The 16320-nt window shown below is 39.6% G+C and overlaps 1 protein-coding gene across 1 annotated transcript in view; it reads left to right on the forward strand.

Moving 5' to 3' along the window:
• sema3bl (sema domain, immunoglobulin domain (Ig), short basic domain, secreted, (semaphorin) 3bl) overlaps positions 1-16320 on the forward strand; it is a 62885-nt gene that overhangs the window by 26525 nt on the left and 20040 nt on the right. The window contains exons 3-4 of the mRNA XM_046396324.1: positions 883-945; positions 8693-8812. Of these exons, the coding sequence (XP_046252280.1) occupies positions 883-945; positions 8693-8812 (183 nt within the window). The remainder of the gene's footprint in view (positions 1-882; positions 946-8692; positions 8813-16320) is intronic.

The raw sequence follows: 16320 nt of genomic DNA on the forward strand, positions 1-16320 counted from the left end.
AAGTGTTAAGTGGTATAAGGGAGGTACATCTCAGTGGCAAAATCATGCAACCTGTTCTTCTGCCTCTATGAATGATGTAATTTACCTGAATTGAAAAAAAAATGGAACGTCTTCATCTGTTTGCCCTACTTACAGTGTTATCTAACCATACAAGCAGTTTGGGTTCATTTGCACAGGTTTTCATATACATATCTGTCTCTGAGATGTACAACTTCAGCAGAACACAATGGTTAAAGCAGTTCTGTTTCTAGTGTTCACATTATCTGAATGAATATTTGAAAATAATTCAATAGTTACATCAAATTCTAAAAACCAATTTTTGCTACTCTGGATAACCCTCATTTTATACGGACTATTAATTAAGCAGAAAGTTCCCATGAAAACTGGTCAATGTGAAATCAGTAGGTTATGCAGGACATTGTTTCTGAAAAGACACAATGCTGCTGATTTATTTTTAATGTATGTTTTTAAGGCTGTGAGCACCACAAATTCCTTTCTAGAGGCAGAAATTACAGAGAAAGAGAAACACTGAGAAAACATGGCATATAAAATTTATGTTTCAGCTTCACAAGCCAGAAAAGCTTCATTCCAAAGCTTTTGTTTCATTACGTATGGAGAATCCACTCTGCTCAATTTGCCTCTAATTGCTTGAAAGTTAAATTTGCAGGGAAATAATTTGAATTTAACGACACTGGGCTGGTTATTATGTTTTGATTGCATTAACGGATTCACATAAAACCTGTGTGGGTTCAAAAAAAAGCAATTACATTTTGCAATAGGGCTGAATAAGGTGATTGTTTGCATTTGTCCAAAGTTAAGTCATTAATCATCACACTCTTTTTTCCTCTTTCCCTGTGTTGCTCTTTTTATCTTCTTTTGTAGATCTACTGGCCCCCCTTACCTGGCAACAGAGAGGACTGCATTCAAACGGGAAAGGACCCACAAGTAAGTAGCTAACTCCTGCTTGTTTTAACACATTTCCATTTTTACATTTAAATCCCATATGTGTCCTTGGTAGTTGGTACTGACTCATTACGAACATTCAGTCAGGACTTGTTCACTTCCAACAGCAAGTTGGAACTTTTGCAACCCTCACAGATAAGTTTTAGCCACAAATCATGCTAAAAGAGATCAAATCTCTTAACGGCTACTTTTCACCGACTTTGTTTGCACTCTTGCTGTATGTAAACTATGCTTTGCATCCAATCTACCGGCTGAGCCCTGCAGATGGATGCTCATTTCTGTGAACAGTAACTTGAACAATGCGGTCAGAAATGAAACTAGCAGAGTTTGCTTTTTCCATAAATGATGTGACTGCGTTCACCTACACTGCTGAGCAGCTCTACACTTTCTGCCAAAATGTCTCCAGCAAAGAGCAGAAAAGCAGGTCTCAGCATGGCACTCGAGTCCTCTGAAACCTGGATTGTCATATTGGTGTATGGGCTTTCAGAGTTTTTGGCTGGTCTCCAGTTGAATCTGGTAGTAGTTTTAGTCTTTACTCTGCTCTTCTAGTTCTAGTTTTTCCAGTGCTAAATTAGTGAAGGAGATTTTAGACCCAAAATACAAAATATTTATGCACTTACAGCACTACAAGTTGAAGTCCCCAAATGGCACATGTTGTGATGGGATGTGCACAGTGGGCCTCGAGCAATACAACAAAGTAAAATATACTGTGAATGGCAATTTAGTGCTGTGTTATCTTATACTGGTGCTTCAGTGTCCTACACTGCAGCAAATGGTTCTCCAGTCTGAGCTCTGCCAAGTCCCTGAGAAGGTGCAGTAAACTATAGTCTCTAATGAAGTCTACAACTACAATGTCAACATGAATAATATGAACTTTGAAAACCATTTCTTAGTGAAGAAAGATAAAGGCAGAGAGATGTAGGGGAACAGTAAGCTAGCATTGTAGTTGTTAGTGAAGATTTTTATTGGTTCTGTGGAAGAGAAAAATGGAGGCAGGAGTCCAGCTCTTAATGTGCTTTCCACATACAGAAGGTGGAAGATGGAGCTGGAATCAAGGAAAACAGAGGAATAAAGGAGGGAAAATGTAAATACAGGAGGGGAGCAGAAAAGAGAAGAAAAATATATGAAAGGAAGACAGTGTTCTCTAATTATGGCCATGTTTACAAGAGGAGTGGGAGATTCTGAAGCAACCACCTCAAATAAGGTCAAGAAACAAAACATTTCAGAATGAAGTTTCAGCTTCAAAATACACTGTAATGAATGGACCCTCCTACACAACCTCATTCAGCTTTCAGATTCATTCAGGTTAAAGAACCAGCAGAAGCACAGAAGACGAAAGAGAGTGTCATGTGAACATGACAACATAAAGAATGCAATGCAGAAAGTAGAAAGTTGGAAAAGAAAGAGAGAATCATTGAAAGAGAAGGAATAAATGAGGTCTTCTTCTCTTTGATGTACTGAGAGATCGATAAAATTGGTCCCAGTTGGAGAAGTAACTCTCAGCTGCTTTAACACTGCTCAGAATACATAAACTTGCACTAATTACTTGTTTACACACACACACACACACACACACACACACAAACACACACACACACACAGACACACAAACACAGAAATCAGGATGCTGTTATAAAAGCACCATGACTTTTTGTGCTCATGGCAAGAAGTTTGACAGCTGCCTCCATCTGGAACAGTTTAGACAGTGTGTGTCTATAGGTGTATAATCTCTGTGTTTGAAGTGGCAGGTGTTTCTTGGGTGTCTCATGTCAGTTTTATTAGGTGTTTCCTCGGCACGGTGCTCACAAGGCTCCCACAACGCACAGTGTCTGTGTGTGTGCTCGCTGCCGTACATTATTATTAAAACAGGATGCGTGTAACCATACCTTACTTGTGCCAAATGTGTGTGTGTGTGTGTGTGTGTGTGTGTGTGTTTGTACTATTTTTTGTTACCTATTGGGGTCCTTCTTCTTTATAAGCACCAACTTTGTCGGGACCAGAAGTCCTCATGGAAACCCAATCTCTTGCCTCTTTATGATGCAAAGCATGATTTTTGAGGTCCTGGTTAATGTTAAAGATAAGGTGTGAACTGAGGTTAGATTAAGGTTTTGGTTGGTGTGTGTGTGTGTGTGTGTGCGTGTATAATTCTTTCACAGAAAAAGATGCTTGTTTACTAATGTTAAACTACACAGAAATCTTTCTACATTCCTTCACGTCTCTGTGTTTGAATATTTCTGTATCAAATTCAGTGGATTAGTGGTCCATCCCATGGTCTCTTCAAAGCAACAGACACACACACTCTCCCACCCACACGCACACACACACGCATATTCCATCTCATATGTTTGCTGTCTGCGTCTGTGAAACATAACTGAGTTTGACAAAAAAGTGAAAGCGGTAGAATGGTGAAAGCTCTTCACATTGCTTTGTGTATTTTGGTGTGTACAAGTGAAAATCTAAAACAAAAAAAAATCAACAATTGTCTTCTATATAGCGTAGCTGCATGACCGTCCTCAATATGCATATACCTTAAAAGAGAATTGAAAATAAATAAATAAACAAAGCCAAGGGATGTCCTTTTTTAAAAAATCCCTTTAATGAAAGCCTCGGTCTCCACAGCCGTCTCCTGACAAGTGTCTATACTGCCTTAAACATGTTTTTACTGATAGTGTTTCCTCCCAGAGTCGCAACCTCGTGACCTTCACTGTCATCAATTACAGCTCAGACAAATAAATAACAGGCTGAGGGGAGGCACTCACTGACTTCAGCCAAGCATGCCGTATCTTGCTCTGACTGTTAACACATTTTTCTACTTCATCTTTTTGCATCTTCTGTTTACAGTTGGACTGATGATCTAATCAGCCAGTCACTTCCTCCATCACTAGTGGGATAAGGTTGCGACACATTGCGACATTATAATGCGCTGCAAGTTGAGCACAATTGACAGTTTTCGAGAGAGAGGGGATCAGAGATAGTAAGTTAGGCATTCTGACTGTAGATACTGTGACTTTGAGAAAATGAATGAGACATTGTGTGGGCAAGTTACAATTCTGCACATCTCTGTGTGAGATTCAGTCAGTTTGTGCGTTTAGTTCTGCACTTTGTTCTGTCATGACAAGCTTGATGGTGTCAGCAATTTGGCCTCCCTAATGGTTTGGCTTTATCAGTAAAGCTGTGATCAGTTTCACTTTGTTTGAAGCAAATCTTTTGAATTTTGTGTCTAAGTATGGATAAGAAGGAGATTGACCTTTCTAGAAAAACAGTCAGGATTTAAGGTTGTTAAACTGCAACAAAAAGTCTTTAAAAAATGTAGTTAATAATATGCAAATGCTGGTTTATTTTAACCTTTAAAGTAAAATTTTTATCCACGACTTAAAGACTTATCAGCTTTAAAGGGTGGATTAGAAAACACTCTTGTAAGTGTAGTGGGTGATTTTTGCAGGTGAACTTTCTGAAACAAACCAAAGAACAGTAATTTAGGTCTTTGGACAAAGAGAACAGACTGGACAGGAAGTCCTCTAGATGTGATTCAAAATTGAGCTTTGGGAGAGAGGTCAGAAATGAAATCATAATGTGACAGCATGTCTGCAGTTCACACAGGTACGAGTGTGATCAGTACATTTGTCCAGCATCAGTAAATAACTACAATTTGAAAACTTCCTCATTCTACTCAAGAATGCACCTAAACATAATTCTTTCAGTTTCTGACTCCTTGATGTGACCGAAGCAGGGCCAACATAAGCATGCTCAGTCTCATTCTCAGTATTGACTTGTGTAAGCATTAGTATGTTTATGCTTAAAGCTAAGAAACTAAAGCTAATGAGTCAGAAAGTGTACTTCACTGTTTATGCTGTGGTTTAACACTGATTTGGGAAGATAAAGCAAGTCCTTCCATGTCTTTTTAATGTTTTTTGTTTAATAATAACGAGAAGAAGATGGTGGAGTGAGACGCAGAACCCAAGCGTGGTCTGCGGCTCTTGTTGTTGCCAAAATGTTGGTAAATGTTGGTTACAGTTCTTACCCCAGCCAGGAAGTCAAGTAGGTGACTGTGGTTTTCTATCCTGAAGTTGATTTTAATTCAATTTAATTTGATTGGTTTCATGGTTGGAGGAGTTGGTAGATATTACGGAAAAATAATCATGGATTTTGGCAAGTCTCATGCCATAACTGCATGTTTTCAGTGCTGTCTGGAAATCAATCACTTCAAAAGCCGGTTTCTGCGAGGATCAAACAACTGCTGAGACCAGAGACTTGGAGAGGCCAGTTCATCCAGCTGCCCGACTTTGAACTGTTTTTATGATGTTTACATGTGTCTGTGATTGTGTTTGTGTATGAGGTCCTATTCACTGTAGGCTTGTACGTGTGCATATTTGAGCGTGTGTACATGAATGTGTTGGTCCTCATATCCTGTTAGTATTACAGAATCGGACTTCTCCCCACTGAGCTTTGGCTGTTTATACTGGAAACTGCTCCCCATGTTGAAACTTGTTTCTCCTTGCCCGGGTCAACCATCACTGAACAGGTCTGGCTTTGCTGTTAGCTTCATGTAAGCTCTACCACTGTGTGCCATGGACATTTCAAAATTTCCAAAACAGGAGCTCATGCTTTACCTGAACTTGCACTGTTGCCTTTAGTGTTTGAAAGATGCTTTTTTTCTCCCAGAACAAAGCTTTACTGAGCATTGCACGAATTGCAAGAATTAAAAAAAATAAAAATAATAAAAAAAATCAATTCCACGTAATCTAAGTTCATTGTTTCTGACAGGCCAAGGCAAAAACTATGCCATCTTTTTTCTATGAGTCACAGCTAATCATCAGTGCACTGTTTGTACAAACCTCTTTAATTTCCCTAAAATAACAGCACCATTCATTTGACGATGTGCCAAAAGGGTTAAAAGTTCAGAACTAATGGCCAACCTATGTAAACTTAAAATAGCACGAGGACCATTTTCTCGGTCCTTGGGGGAATTTCTTGAATGTATTTACGTGTAGCATTTTTAAACATTAATGTATCCTCGCCAAATTGTGATACAGTGTTATACTCTCTGTAAACAAATCAGACCATGATTAAAATGATTTGTAGCCTGAAGTACAGTTACTGCTCATATTTCTCATAATAAAGACCGCATTTTACCCTAAACTTTGTTTGTTTCAGTTATGAAGAAGACATTGGTCTCCACTTTGGCTCTGGGGAGTCACGTTCTCTGCTTCTTCATCCCAGTTTTTGTCTTTTCTGAAAAAAATTTGCTGGAAGAGTTTATCAATGCATCATCAGTTTTTTATAATGACTCAACTGAACTGGATCTGGTTCTTCAACCATTGATACAATTGTTTGAAATATAGGAAATTATTTTGCTGTTGGCGTTTCATTCCTTCATCTTCTATTAAATTTGAATATTGAATATTACAAAATATTATACATGTAAATATTACTGCGACTACACTGAAATGTTCAGCTTTGTTTAAGGCACAGTGCCCTCGTGAACTACGAAATCACCCCACTGGAGGTATTGCGAATTTTACAGGCCAGGAGAGGCTTGCAGAGGTCTTGGCAGTGTTCTTATTTGTGTATGTTAAACCTGTGGTTTCATTGGGCATTTTCAAAGTTTGAACTGTGAATGAGCAGCTTGCTATTGCTGGGAAAGACTTATTTGCGGTAAGCCATACTCCCCTTGATATTCAGAGATTAATAAATGAACATTGCAAGCTTTTGTTTCCACCAAATATCCCTGACCTTGACTATTTATGCTGTGATTACATTTTTTAGTTTTTCACTTGTGGCTCGATGAACAACTCCCTGAAATCTTCTAGTGAGACGAACCCGATTTAGTGATCAAACAACTTCATTTTTTGCACCACTCCCTTTTATTGCCACTTAATCTCAGTAAGACCACACAGATATATAAACCCCCAAAATCCCAGGGTGGGAGAGCAGAAACATATTTTCCATTTTTCATTCCACTCTTCACTCTCTCCGGCCACACAGATGTCTACGATGACTCCCTGAGCAGTAGAACGGAAACATAGGAGAGAAAGATTTCTATTCATTCTCAGTCGACTTGGTATAGGCTCTTATATATCTTGTACAAGGAATAGAGACATAATGTTAGGTCCACACTTAATTCTTTTTTTCTTTCAAGGAAATGTTTCCAGCAGGCTGAACATAAAATGTGCTGGTGTGTCACAAAAGCAACAGAAATATACCAGCATAAGTGAAGCCCAGATGCTCTTTTCTTGTATCTATTTAACAATTAGCAGCAAATTTAGCCCTATTGAAAGCATTTTTACTACAAATATGTTTCTGTTTAGTTTATTAGTGTCCAGGTTTTGTCTGGATGAAGACATAAGCCGGGGGGGGGAGGGGTAATATGATGATGTAAACTATGACTTTTACTGCAGTGACACAGTTTACATCAAGTCTGCATCGCCTTAAAGCACTCGAGGAAATGATCAACAATGTTTGAGCATCTGACTGCAACTTTAAGAGGGTCACACAGAAATACAAAACGACAGATTTACTAGAGTGATTCGCACACAACACGTGCGCTCATAAAAATAGAAAAAAGACTAGCGCACATGACCACTTTTATGCATCAAAATCAGGAAAGGAAATTCACAAACAATGTGTACATTCTTGAAAGATAAAGAAACGTGCACCATCACACGTGGGTGACATTCAGCTCATCCCACCTGATATTTGGAGATGTATACGTGCTGTGTGCTCCCACATTTTGAACGGAGACACAGCAGACTCTTATTGTGCACATATGAGTTTGACCTTGTTAACTTGAGAGTATGAAACCTGCCTGATGCCTTCCTTCTCAGCTGACACCCTTTTTGTCAACTGCTGTTGTTTCAGACAGGAAGAAGGAAGTATTCTTGCCCTCTGCTTCCTCTGGACCTCTGTGAAGTACAGAAACATTTCACTACTCACTTCCTCAGTCACCACTACTTTTGTTCCCACTCATATGCGTATTTGAGTGTCTATTTCTGGCTTTTAAACGTTGTCCATTTGGATTTCTTGTTCAGTCTTTGTTTCCCTTTCAGATGTGAACGTCACAGAGCTTATCAAATGCCTGAAGTAGTTGTAGTTATTGTTGGTGTCTTCATATCCCTTGTAACTCAAAATGCTTCTGATGTTGTACAAATCTTTACAAACGTCCTTTGACCCGAATGTGAAGGAACGTACTCTACAGCATCGGTCTTGTTGGCTGAAATTCAAAGAGAGATATGAGTCCTATGCAGAACACCGAACGGATCATATTTCATCTAATAAAGCTCTTTGCTTGGCCCTTATTACAAACATGTGGAATCAATAAGGCTTGTTACAAAATCAGTTTGGTTGTCTTCAGTACCCTAAAAATCAACTTATCTGCATTTGCATGACAGTTACTGTTGCACTGTGTGATTTGATTTACTGAAGAGCCCTTCTTTGGTATGTGTGTCTGTGTGTGTATATATATTATAGTATGCATATGTAACGTGTGCAAGTGTGAACATTCACATTCTGTACCTCTGCAGAAACATGAAATATTTGAAATGTAAAGTTATACTTTGTTGTTTATCTGTCGAGTCAGTGCTCAGATTGATTGGCACTACTGGCACTTCATCCTGATGTTCAAATGAGATCACAATTTTATGTAATATATTATATTATACCTTTCCACAATTTTGTTTTATTTGTTGAGAGACAAGGTTTTAACCTGTTTGTATGTTTCTGTGTGTTTTAGACAGAGTGTGCCAACTTTGTTCGCCTTCTGCAGCCCTACAACCGCACCCACCTCCTGGCCTGTGGCACCGGTGCTTTCCAGCCCATGTGTGCCTTCATCAATGTGGGGCACAGAGGAGAGGTAAACTGGGATGAAGATTGTGTGTGTGTGTGTGTGTGTGTGTGTGTGTGGGTTGTGTTGAGACATTCCCCCTCCCAAGATACTTTGTACGGGCCCACAGTTATTCTCAGCACCCCCATCATCCACACACACACACACACACACACACACACACACACACATAACTCCTTTGTCTTGGCAACTATATGTGAAAAATAACAGTTATATTTATTGAGAGTCTTTGAGGAAAACTCTGTGATATATAGCTGTCACAGTTGTGTAAGACCCATATTTTACTGTATGCTTGTATGCTTGCTGCATTCTGCCTCCACTTCTTAAAGGAAATGTTTGGAAACTGTAAATTATAGTCACTTTTTATACACTGCGTAGTGAAGTTTGGACAGTTTACTTTGATATCAGCTGACAAGATTTCCCACTGTGCATAAACTTTTCCGGTGCTATACACTCGGTCACGAACTGCCTTTGGCAACTACACATATAAATCTCAACTGACAGTGCGATGATAAGAATTTGAGAAGTATGGCTGGGTGATTTGTGATCAAATGCAAGTTAATACAGGCTCTGGTTTATTCATAAAATGAATGAGAAGGTTACTGCTGAAGTTGTATTAGGTAATTTCTGGCCACTAGGGGGCAGAATGACTCTGAAAGAAGCTCACAGAATCCTACTTATATACTCTGTGCTAACTTTAGAAAACAGCTGATTACTGAGATATCCAGGAGACAGAGCAACATTGTCATTCATTTGGAACTGTGTTTCACCTGATGAAAGTCAAGTATTCACTCACATTTTACTGCTAACTGGGCCTCCACCAACTCCTGAAGAAGAAATATTTGTCTCTTTAGTAGCTAAATGCTCCATTATGTTCACAAGCGAGTCGCTTACTTTGTTTTTCTGACTTTTAGTGTTGGATAAGAAAAATGCGGTGTTAAATTGTTTGTTGCAGACAAAAAATGGCATATCGCGGGATTGGTGAAAGTTTGATGACTAGACTACAGAGCAAATATACAGAGCAGAAAACACAAACAAGAGGCTGACAAGGTCTAAACAGTTTGGTAATGATTTTTTGTGGCTTCTATATTACACAGACACATGTAGTTTTATTACATGTTTTTCAGGGCCACCGCCTCCACAAACACTTGTGGTTCAGATCACATGTTAAAATCAAATCAAATATATTCATATTCAAAGTGTTACTGTAACATCAGACAAGTTGATATTAAGTAAAGTAAAACTGCTGATCAGTAAAAAGAAGTTAATGAAAGTCAAAATAAAGGAATTGTTGTATCCTACAGTTTATAGTATGAACCATAAAGAAACATCTGCAGTATAGAGACCAGATACCACTTTGTCATCATGCATATGAGGTACTGTTCATATGAGATGATAAGCAATCAATGGGTGGCCTCTAAGGAGTCCTGTGAAGGAAGCCAGGCTAATGAAACAAACATTGTTGGTGCCAAAATGCTTTTTTAGAAAAACAAAGCTCAGACTGGCCTTGCTCTGTGCTCGGATCCCCACAGTTCAAGGTTAAGCCTCAGCAGGCAGCTCTGTCATGAGTTTTTCTCTGGGGCTAGTCGGCCACAGCGCTGGGCCCTCACATCTTTTCAACCGCACAGGCTGGCTCTCACAGCCACTCAGCTCAGTTGGACCCTCTGCAAAGTTTCCCACTTGGAGCCATTTGAAAGACAAGAATTAATGAATGGAGCTATTAAGAGGGACTCGTAGTTTGCTGTTTCACGGCAGTCCTCCAGATTGCTGTCCAGTGTGCCGTGCTGCCTTTCCCAGCAGGAGGGGGTCAAATTGGAGGGAAGCTGGATGGAGAGTGCCAGCCTTTTTAGTGGAAAGTTTGTATGTATGTAGTGGATTGTGTGTGCATATGAAGTACAGAGGGAGCATTGTTTTTCATGTGGATTCATATATTTGTCACAGTGTGTGTGTGTGTGTGTTCTTTCTGCTTCCCTCTCAATCTGTCATCCTCAGTGTGGTTTTTGGACTCCAGGTTTTACAGCACATCATGAAAAACAGCAAATGTCTTCCTCTGCTCGTGCTGAGCAACTTTGAGTCCATTAACAATATACAGTGGTCTGCCTGGTTGAAAACACAAACTTGAGATATAAACGTAAGTCAGTTTCCCTCACAAATGTTGGCATGCAGGAACAGGAGGGAAAGACTAGAATTACATCCACTGTTTGAAGCAACCCATAATCATCAGAAGTAAAGTACTTTTAGCCATGAGTTAAAGTGTAAAACCTGCTGCTGTTGACTGGTTTATGATGATGAAGGTGGTGCACATCTTTTCTCAAACATTGCTCCATTTTTTTACCCCAGGGAAGGTGTGTTTAACTATGATAGATATGATAGATAACGTGTTTGTATCAGTGCATGTCCATGTGTGCATGAAATGATTCACAGGATGTGTCAGCTGTGTACGTGTTAAAACTCACACCACCTGACTGATTTTTAGGTGTCCTACTGTGTGTGTGTGTCCCACCACCACTTAGACCACAACCGTGTCTTTTCAGCTCATCGGAGTGTCTGTTCAAATGGATGACACAGCAGGGAGCCTGTCCATTTATTTAACCAATCATTAACTAGTGGATAACACACACTCGTGTGTTTGTCTGACCTCCCGAGGGGTCTGAGGGCAAGACCTCAGACTGGACTCTGGGTGGGATGACCTTTGACCCTCTAGGTGTTTCATCTCAGTTAGGGACACACATACACATATTCTTTCTGTTTTTCTCATGCTACCTTCCTCTCAGTCTTGGTCTTGTGGTCTGTCACACACAGATTTTACGCAAATTTTATGAATGTAGCGAGAACTTGAATTAGGCTCAGTTTACATCAGTGAAGAAATAGACGCCCTTGCTGCCAAACTATATTTGAAATTGTATTGGTACTGGACGAGCTGTTATTATTCTGTGGTGTCAGCTAATCCTCACTATATTTCATGCTTTCATCCAAATATGAAAACAAAGAAATGCATTCTGCTAACACACCAACCCACTGGTGTACACTCATGACAGAATAGAGTGTCAACTTTCATATTTCTTGGAAGTTGTCGAAATTTTTCAGACAACATTTCAGAACCACCAAGGCTGTTTTGCTGTGGAATAAGATTTAATTTGATCTAGTTTACAGTCTGTCATTTTTTATTGGACAAATGTGTCTCTATTTCTTTACTGTTAAAAATGGTTTCTTTCTTCGAGTGTGACAGCAATGTATAGATTAATTCTCACCATGTGGGCTTTGCCTTGGTTCCTAAAGCATACAAACCTATGATTTGTGCTCCGAGTGTGTGCATTTCTGCCTTATTCCTTCTTTACCCCCCTGTCTCTCTCTCTCTCCCTCACACACACACACACACACATACGCGTGTGTGTTGGAGTCCCCATGGTGAGTGACACAGCTGCCTGACATAGTGTCATAGATGTGAAAATAAACCACCATATTATAGTGACGACATACAGAGGACCAGACCACACACACGCACACACACATGCAAGCGCGGGTGCACGCAAGCACACACAAAATCAAACAAAACAAATGACACAAGTTGAACACATAAATATGCAGAGATACAGACAGAAACACACACAAACATGATGAAAGACATGTGCATTCAAACATAAATATAAGCATATAGAAACAAATGTGTAGAAAGACACAAAGACATTCTCTCGCTCTCCCTCTCTTGCTCACACACACACACACACACACACACACACACAGAGGGAAGCAGACATTTACATGCACCTAACAGCAACTGACAGATTGAACACACAAATAGCTGACCTGCCTCCTCGGCAGAGCCATGTTGTAGATTAAAGCAGCTCACATGCTCCATTTTTTCAGTAAAAGCCCACTTTTATTTCACTTTTCAGCCTTTTGGCACATAGACAGAAACTTTCTGAGTAAGTCGCCTCCTCTCAAAATGATGGCAGGCTTCCATGACAACCTTTGTAAGTGCTACACATGGGACATTTCAAGTCCGGTGGGAAAAAAAAGCTCTTCAGCTGAGCCAGTAGCATTTAGGTGGATAAAAAGTGGACTAAAAAGATTGAAAGCATAATAAAAAATTAATTGCTTATGAATCCTTTTAGTTTTCTCACGCATGTTGCTTTTGGATCAAAGCCCTACAAATTGGAGATGAATGACGTCTCTTATTTCACTGCTTCTGCCTTTTTGTAATTTCTGGACCTTTTATTTTATCTGCTTTAACTTTATTTATCTGTAATCATTACAGTAACTCTGAATCTGCTCTTGTCCTGTTTTACCCCGTGTCTCCCTTGTTGTCATTCTCTCTCTCTTTAACGGACAAGTATAAAAAGCCAAAGAAAGATGAAATGAGAGCGCGAGCTTCCCATGTTGTCACTAGAGTGAGAGTTGAGTGATGAGACAGGGAGCCCAGTCATTATTTGACTGGACAGTGAGGCCAAGTACAACAGCATTCCCAAATGGGGTTTGGCCAAGCTGCTTGAAGAGACTCCAAACTGTGGACTTTTAGACATTTAACATTTTGTAAAACCAGACTATTAGAATAAATGTGTAGCTAACTTATATACAGTATTAAACAGTCAATAATAAAAACTGATGACCATTTGAGGACTTTTCAAGATAAGACCTGGGACCCCTGACAGATGTTTCAAAACATCAAAGCAAAAAGGGAAAACCGGGTTCATTTCTGCAGAATATTATGAACATACCACTACTGTATCAAAACGTTAACAACAAGGGAGGACAAGAGGGGGAGGATGACTGAGGAACAGATAAGAGGCTGAATAGAGCTGAGAGTACAAAAGGTGGATGTCTGCTGTTCAACTCAGTAGCAAAGAGGAAGAGTGATAGGCTCGCAGTGGCCAAAGCGTTGTTTTGTGACTGGGTAATATGAAATGACTAAAAACTGACAGTCTCATTTTTCTATCTTCTGTCAGTGCTACGTGCACAGCATTCTTTGTTACTTGTGCTGAAAGACATGTGAAAGTGCCAGCTCTGCACCTCAGACAAAATAAAATCCCCTGTGAATCTTTACATGTACTCCTTACATGTCTCACCTTAATGTAACAAAACAGAGCAGATACATCACTTTAACAAGTCATAATCTATCACATTGTGCTCGGCATTAAAGTTAAATTCTTTCTTAGTTAGTTTCCCTAACTCTTTTTAAGAACTGATGCCAAAAACATCCACTGCTGTTGAATCGCTATTTGTTTTAGGGTGGGTTGTGTCTTTGCTGAGCGGTGTCCACTGTGCTCAAAAATGACAATTACTGGATATGCTAATATCTAAACAATAGTGTAAAACTAGCAATAACTAGCACCATAACCATGATACTGATAATAAGGCCATAGCAGGAACACTACTGAGTGTATTAAATCAGGGAAGGGTGTTTTTAATTACTATTAAATTCCAACGCAGCGCTATTTTAACTTTTAAAATTTACATGGTCTCACTTTAAAGCAACTGATTTAACTGATTTTTAAATAAAGTGCATGTATGTGTGCCACTTGTCATTTATCACAATGGTTTTGTAATGGGGGATGTGATGTATTTTGCTTGGCACAGCTGAGTTCAAAGGGGCCTGGATGTTCCTCTCTTTCCGTGTCACAGCGCTTGTATGTATTTATCTTGGAATAGTTTGACCAAAGTGCCTCTGACAGTCTAATCAGCTGCACAGGCAGCCACACCATTCGTCCCAATCATAATGAGATAACACAGACCCACATGTGCACACGGAAGAACTACCCAAAAACTGCACACTCTGTTGCACAAATACAATGCACAAGTGTGCAGTGAAAAACTTTGCACAGGACAAGTATGCTGACGATATCTATATCTATCTATCTATCTATCTATCTATCTATCTATCTATCTATCTATCTATCTATATACACATACATTTAATTTATTATTCAGTATCCCTATGATATAAAGAATTGTGCCTGCTCAAGTGTCAGAGTGTGTCAGTAAGCACCACTTTTCCTCAAATGGTGGACTGGTGGACTTCTAATTTTGTAGAAAAGAAAAAAAAACATGAGGTACAACTTTAAAAATCAACGACAACATAATCATACAGTGCATAGACTCCAGTGAAAATGAGAAGAGAAATCCTCATAAATCACACTGATATACAGGAATGGAGTTTTGTTTTCTTATGTAGGGCAGGACAAGCTTTAGAGTACTTTCTGAATATCCCTCATCATCTTAAATTTAATTAAGGGTGAGCGTGTGTATAAGCAGTGTGCGTGCTGGTAGGCTGCACTTTGAGACCTGTGAAACTCATTCAAAAAGCTACATGTGGATCAAATAAGAAAATAACTGTCTGGCCTTATTTCCTGAGACCAGTTGGATATGCCTGTGTATATATAATCTTTTGATGTGTTTCTGACAGTAGCAATTTGCTGTATTCATGTTACTCAGCATGTGTTATTGCATGAGTGGGTATGTGCTGGTGCACGTACAAAACTTAATGTGCGTGGATGTGTGCATTGTCCACTGGGTTCCTTACAGTATTTTTATCCTGCTGACTTCAATGTCATCATCTCCCCTGTGATCTCAGTCCAGTCGAAGACTCACCCTCCCAGTAACAATACTCCATTGTCTATTAGAGGAACAGAGAGTCATGCACACTGAGTTCACTGTAAGGACAATTAAATCAGTTATATGGACTTGAATCAAACACAAAGCCTTGCTGTAGGTCCTGTCGCCTTCCATTCCCCTTTTTTATCCTGGAAAGTCACACTGATCACACCCAAGTTGTACTTGCAGAGACAGCCTGGTACACTGGTGTCGCTGAAGTGGGAGTAGAAAGGCTAAAAACAAAAAGCCTTTTGTCCACAGTGACCCTATTTTGACCCCCCAAGAAATCACACAATCCAAGGATGTGGCCAGTGTTTGTCAGGTGAACTTGACGAACTGGTGATTCCAAAGAAAGAAACAGTTTGTTATTTTAATGGTTTGATGCAGCTTGATGTAAAATATCCACCTATCTGTCAACTTTTCCTCTCTTCTTTGTTCCAAACCATGTGTAGTTGCTTCTCACAGACAATGAAAACAAGGTATTGAATAGGGTGCTGGTTCTGTCAACCAGTTATTTAGTTGGTCAGTTACAGCACGGTATGTGTTGAGTGAGTTATATGACTGTGCGGTGAAGTGTAGTGGAACTTGTTCTCATACGAACTGTCAAAAATCATTTCCTGTTGATAAAGTCTGGATTTTTAGTATATTTTTTATTTGATAACAGTCTGCTTTGTTTTCCTTTGTTACCCCTGCTCTCATGTATACAGCTCAGCTCTTGAACTGCATACGGGCAGTTGATCTGCACTGAAGCTGGATGGGAAACTTGTCTGGACTTTGGCAACTCCACTGATCATGCATTTCCTTGTTTCTCAGACAGCGTCTGTAGTTCTCAGACAGACACAGAGTTCAGTGGAAGGACAAATAAATCTGAAACAGGCTGAAACTGAGAATAGCTCCTGTCCCACTTTTTTGCATACACAATGGGA

This window comes from Scatophagus argus, chromosome 8 (assembly GCF_020382885.2).
Source record: "Scatophagus argus isolate fScaArg1 chromosome 8, fScaArg1.pri, whole genome shotgun sequence".
Taxonomy (NCBI): domain Eukaryota; kingdom Metazoa; phylum Chordata; class Actinopteri; family Scatophagidae; genus Scatophagus; species Scatophagus argus.